The sequence below is a fragment of the Zootoca vivipara genome, chromosome 6, assembly GCF_965207765.1.
Source record: "Zootoca vivipara chromosome 6, rZooViv2.hap1.1, whole genome shotgun sequence".
Classification (NCBI taxonomy): Eukaryota; Metazoa; Chordata; class Lepidosauria; order Squamata; family Lacertidae; genus Zootoca; species Zootoca vivipara.
Genome location: NC_142589.1, coordinates 47,199,284 through 47,205,283, shown reverse-complemented (window position 1 = coordinate 47,205,283; position 6,000 = coordinate 47,199,284). Strand labels below are relative to the sequence as shown.

The following is a 6,000-nucleotide window of genomic DNA, read 5'->3' as shown; positions in this document are numbered from 1 at the left end:
CTGACCACAAGATATTGAGGACGGAAATCTTGCGAGCGAACGTATCCTGGGGGGGGGGGGTTCCACTGTGCCTTTAGAAACGAATTGTAGCAGGAATGTTGCATTCCACTTGCTGATAAAAGACTCCTTGGGAAAAAAAACTCCCTGAAAGCAGGTTAAGACACTTCCTGGAGTCAGAATTAAAACTGAGGAAGGAGGAGAAAAGGGAGTTTCCCTTCTGATCTCTCTTTCTCTCCCAGTCAGGAGCAAACACCCACCCACACCAATCAGGTAAGCTCAGCCAGGCGTTGATTTCTCCCTAGGTCCCTCCCCTATACCTTTTCCAAAGGCCCAATGGCCTTGCCCCTTTGGGAGATTGACTAGGGTCACATGGTCTCACTCATGGGCAGGTAACTTAGGAAGAAGAGGAGAAGAAAAAGATTTTTTCCCCTCCTTGATTAACCAAAGCTGGGTTTCCTGCCATGATGTCAGAAGGAGAGAAGCCTACCGCTCGTTAATTTCATCCCCCAGTCTGACCTAGGAAATAAGAGAAGCACCTCATCAAGGCAGGTACAACTGCAAAACAGAATATCTCTTTAAATAATTAATTTTGGTCTTAGCTACCTCTCCCCCCCCCTCGCCCCTTCCCCCATAGTTCTGGCTCTTCTAATATTGTCCTTTTTAATCTCCACTTTGATCACTTGGAGAAAGGGGGCAACCCTTTATTTGTGGGGGTTTGTGTTGGGTTTGTTTTATACTCGATCTCTCTCTCTTTCTCTTTCTCTCCCTTTTTTTTCTTTGTTTTGTTGTTCTTTTGTTTTTTACCTCTGCTTTTGATTGTAGCTGTTTCCCCCCCTGTGGTCATGACGGCTGCTTCTCCGCACAGTGACTCTCTGGTGGTCTTGTTTGGGGCAACAGCTGGTGCATATGGGGCTAAGCTGGGTTCCGATGAAAGGGAACTAATTCTCTTGGTGTGGCAAGTTGTGGATCTACACAGCAAGAAGGTATGGCTTCCCAAACTCTTGATACAAAGTTGGGTGACGTGCAAAAAGGAAAAGAGAAAACAGCAAATGCAGACCTACCCAAACTTGCCTGAGAGTAACATTTCCTCCCCCCCCCCCCCCCGCACTCCAAAGCTGAGAAGGGCTAAGTATCCCCCTTTTCCAAAAATCTCCAGAGCCGGGGGGGGGGGGAGCAACTTAAATAGTTTGACCACACACACACACACACACACACACACACTTAGAGTGGGGAACTCACTCGTTTCAAAATTGTCCTTAAAATTGATTGATGGAGGGGGAAATCTAGACTACAAAAGTGTTATCTCCCCCACTCCAGCTACTTTTTATCTGTTAGGCTTTAAATGTCAAAAGCTTTTGCTTCTTCTAGAAGTTGAGTCTTTTCCTCATTTGGGGTATTTGGTGTGTGTTGTGTATTTTTTATTTTTTTTAAATCAGGCCTGCATGTTGCTTCTGGGACCTATCGCTTTATATGGGAATCGAACCCAGGGAGGGGGACTTTCTGTGTGCATTAAGAGCAACTTGGTCAAATCTCATTCCCTCCCTGCCTTCATTCTTGCACCCTATGTCATATATTAATAGCTATTTTAAAAGCAAAAAAAAAAAGCTGCCCAATTGTCAATATGGTTGAGACCCTTAATGAGAGAGTTTCAGGGTGATCTGATTGACAATGAAAACCAGCCAGTTCTGATGGGATAAACATAACTCTTCTCATCAGGATTATATAAGAATTGCAGCCAAGTCCCTTTTTCAGGGGAAGGGAGCAAGTCTCCAGAGGAAGAGAGCAACCAGGAGTTAACAGAATATTGGATTTTGTGAAATTGGCAAAATCTAACCTTTAAAAAAAACTTATAAGGCAGATTCCCTTAAACCATTGTGCTTTTCTTTTAACACACATGCATGTGTGCACACCACCCTGTTGCATTTTCATACTTTTTCTTCTCCCTCCAACCCTCCCCCCCCCATTCCCACTTTGTTAAATATTTTCAGGTAGGGACGCTGCACAAATGCTTGGTGAAGGCCGACAATTTGGAGCTGAGCGATGAATGTGGAGAGGTGACGGGCTTAACCCCTGAAGGCCTGAGCAAAGCTGAACCACTTGATCGAGTTCTCCAGCAGGTGAGGGCAGCTGAGGGTTAATGTTAATGCAGAGAGCAGGATTTTGACTGATGCAACAAGGCAAATAGACTTGCTTTTGACTTTCGCTTTGAAATCCGCTCCGCGGACCAGTTATTCACAGCAGCAATATTGCAAGCATGGTTTCTCCTGCCAGTAAGGCCTGCGCTGTTTATTCACCACATGCTTGCACATTTCTGATTATCGTCTCCAGTGACTTCTAGCTGAACGATGACAAGTATTGAATCTGGTGCTGTTAATAACCAGAGTGTTCGCCATGAGAGCCAGGAAGTCCCAGGTTGTAATTTCACCTTTGCCTTTAACTCCCTAAATGGCCTTAGACTATCTGTACCCCCACCCCCCAAAAAAAATGATTACTAAGCTTATGTGTTACACACTCTGAAATCTCAAATGTGGTGTCTAAATGCAAAGTATAATGTTGACTATAACCTGCAGTTATTTGGTCTGCAGTGGCTCATTCAGACATGCCACTCATCCAGGGACAAATGTGAACTCTCCATGGGAATTTGTGTATGGGTGACATATTCAGGCAGCTTTGGTTTTGAAAGCCTCTTGACAAAAGTCCAGTAGCACATATTGGTAGTTCAGAGGTCTAAAAACAGTCACAGATTGCTTGTACAGCCAGGTTAGCACTCTTAATGCAATGTGGTAAGGCTGTTCCTATGGGATTTGGGCAGTGATGTAGTCTGGACATGACACTTTTAAATGCTGATCTACTTGTCCAGTAAATAAAATAAAGAAAAATAAATGATGGAGCCTCAAGAGCCTCTTTTTCCCAAATACCAAAGAGAAATTGAATACAGAAATATTTAAATAGGATCCCTAATGGGGTTCAGGTGAAACTGAGGATGATTGGGGGGGGAATTATTCTGAATATGGTAAAAGGACAGAAATTGGTCACCAAAAGGGCCATGCCTGTACACAACTTGGACAGCAAGCCAAACTGGTTTGTCTTAATGTAATAGGTTAGGGGGAAACAACTGGTAACCCTGAGGCTAGGGGCGGCGGCAGAGTATGTTGTCTTTTAAGCAGTCCCACCAGTAGCCCATTGCCATGAAAAAAGGCTTCACATGAGGGAAAGGAAGGGGTGTTTTAAGGGGATACTGTAGTTGCCTTAAGAAATATTTGAATGTGCTCTTCACAGCTTCTGCAAAGCCAGTGAGGTGCAGGGGGCCAGAGTATGGCTCTCTGTCTGGGGAGATGACTCCCACCACCACAAAGTTCACTGGGTGACCTTGGGCCACACTCAGGCTGACCTGGGAGCTAGTTATTACAGGGCTGATATGGAGGTAAAAGTGGTTGGGAAAGCTTTGCATGCTACCCTAAACTCCTAGGATGAAACTTTGGATAAAACTGTATTTTTTTATTTTTATCCTTTTTGGGGGGATACTCTGTCCCTGAATGCAGAATTGGCTGCCCTCCATATGTTGTGGACTACCAAACATGTGTAGGACACCAGGTTGAGGACACCAGGTTGAGGAAGGCTGATATATAATACTTTATTCTTTTAAGCAGTTCTGTAAAGGAAAGTTAGACTGAAGGGCAGGGAGTTCGCCACACATTCAGATTTACTCAATGAGCTCTGTGGGATTTGAACATGGATGTAACTACTGTATTTAGCTTTGTTTTCTTACATTTTCATCCCATCTTTCTCCAACCTCGAGGCCCAATGCAGTATACATGGAGGTCCTGAGTAGTCTCCCATCCATGCCCTGGCCAGATCCAGACCTGCTTAACTTCAGCAAGGTGGTGGCCAAACTTATATATGTTGGAAGGCCCAGTTCTCCACCCAGGGAAAGTTTTCCATCTAGGGGGAAAGGCTTGGGGCATTAAGACTTTTTTCCGTCCTGAAATTAGTTGTATATGGAGTTCATGAGTGATACAGTTCTGCACATTCTCTCCCCACTCCCTCCCCAGCACTCAGCCAAACTGCAGCTTCACATACAGTGCTGCCCTTTCTGTATGTTGCTGTTAATGTGGGGAGAGAGTGTGTTGGTTCAGTTTTCAAAACATGTAAAGGTGTTTTGCCTTTTTCATTTATGTGTATGTATGTGTGTGTTATGCTTTTGAGCAACCTGGAGTCAAATGGAAAAATACAACGCCATAGCTTTTTTGGAATGTCTGGAACTAGTTCTTCATATCTCATTAGAATTGCTGGTTGAGTGTGGGGAAAACTTGCTTAGGCAGTGGAACAGGTTAGTGTGTTGCCACTTCTGGTGACAGGGATCGGCCCAGTAAGTAATGAGCAATGTATTTTGGTGTTGCTGTGATTTTGCCCTACATTGAATCATCCTCGGTTTTAATTATGAGTACAGGAGACTCTGGGTAGGGCAGGGGGAATGAAGTATTTTTTTGCAAAAGAAATCATTAGGAGTGGTGTATTCTCTCCCCCCCCCCTTCTCCTCTTCTCGCTCTCCCTGGGTAGATTTCATGCAAGACCAGTTAAGACTGTAAAGTGACTTTTCAGTAGTTTGGAAATAGCTCTGAGACAAACGTTACATACTGCATGTTCAATCTTGTCCTTCGTCTTGCAACCAAAGACATCTGGAACAGCTTAGCTAAGTACACTTTGTTGTTCATCTTTTTAAAAAAAGTGACACACTATAATTATGCTCAATACTTCTATGTGATTGTATCCTATCATCACAAATTGCAAGTTAGATGTAGCTACTGCAGCACATGCACAGAAGACATGCTATTGCCTCTGTCTAGGTGTGGTTGATGCTTCTTGGTCAAATGAAGGAGGATGCCTTGGGTGAGGCAGAGAATTTTGAGCTAAAGGATCCACCCGAAAGTCTTGCTGGTTCTTAGAAATCTCGGCTCTACAGTATATCCTGTCCTGTTTTAAGACACAGGAATTTGAACATTTATTTGAACTAAGGAATCTTCTAGTCCTCAAGAACCCAAAGCATGGTTTCAGTGTTCCATCAATACTACAATTCAGATGTGTGGTGCATTTCAGCCCATGCTAGTTCCTGCTGGCCCATGCAGTTGATGGAACCAGGACAGTTTCTAACGTCTGCCCGTATGGTTCCCCATAGTGACTTATCCTCCAATTATTTACAGAAGAAAACTTGTAATATTCCAATCCTCACTGTCCCATCACTACCAACCCCCTCTCTCGCTGTCACACCTTGCTGAAAGTTCTGTTCCTCCTCCTTAATGCCTTTTGTTTACTCTGTGGTCACTGGTCTTCCACCAACTTTAAAAGCCAGAAGGGTGTGTTCTTGTTAAGAGAAATACTAGAAAAGGCATCTTGTAGGACAACTTGCCTTATCAATTACGAAATGTACCTTGGCAGCTGTGGTGTGTGAAATGGCCTTGCAGTCATTAACATACATTTGCAGGTGTATTACACATAAGTTGCACCCACACCCCACTTAACTTATAAAGGCTCTGAAGAGAAAGTTGAATTCTGAAAAAACGGCAAATCAAGGATAACTAAATTGGTGCCATTTCCTAAACTCTCTCTCTCTCTCTCTCTCTCTCTCTCTCTCTCTCTCTCTCTCTCTCTCTCTCACACACACACACACACACACACACACCAGAAGTCAAAAATTGGCAGAGTGATTTCCCGCCCCCAAACGCAGGGATTGTCCCTGCTAAAGTGGGGCAGTTCGCTGTTTGTGTGCTTGGGGGAAAGTGGGGGCTACAGTGTTGAACCTGGGGAGCTGGGAGTTGCCACTGAGCCCACACCCTTTAAAATTGCAGAAATAAGTTTGAATGGCAGGGAGATTGTTACTGTATATAAATATTTTCACGCCCAGTGATTTAAAACATTGTTAAGTATCCAGTGCAATTGAGGTTCAGAAGTTCTGTCTTGCTTAGCAGAACTTACAAAGCTGCCTTATCAGAACACAGATCC

The 6,000-nt window shown here is 44.0% G+C and overlaps 1 protein-coding gene across 5 annotated transcripts in view; it reads left to right on the top strand.

Moving 5' to 3' along the window:
* Positions 1–370: 370 nt before the first annotated feature.
* The window catches only part of ESRP2 (epithelial splicing regulatory protein 2), a 50,053-nt gene continuing 44,423 nt past the window's right edge, over positions 371–6,000 (top strand). For 2 of the 5 annotated variants that reach the window (XM_088672039.1, XM_035117069.3), the window contains exons 1-3: positions 411–549; positions 823–983; positions 1,989–2,117. In XM_088672039.1, coding sequence (XP_088528165.1) covers positions 843–983; positions 1,989–2,117 — 270 coding nt within the window. In that variant the 5' untranslated portion in view covers positions 411–549; positions 823–842. Of the gene's footprint in view, positions 550–822; positions 984–1,988; positions 2,118–6,000 lie in introns of all 5 variants that reach the window. The other 3 variants (XM_035117072.3, XM_088672038.1, XM_035117067.3) reach the window with 3 other exon arrangements.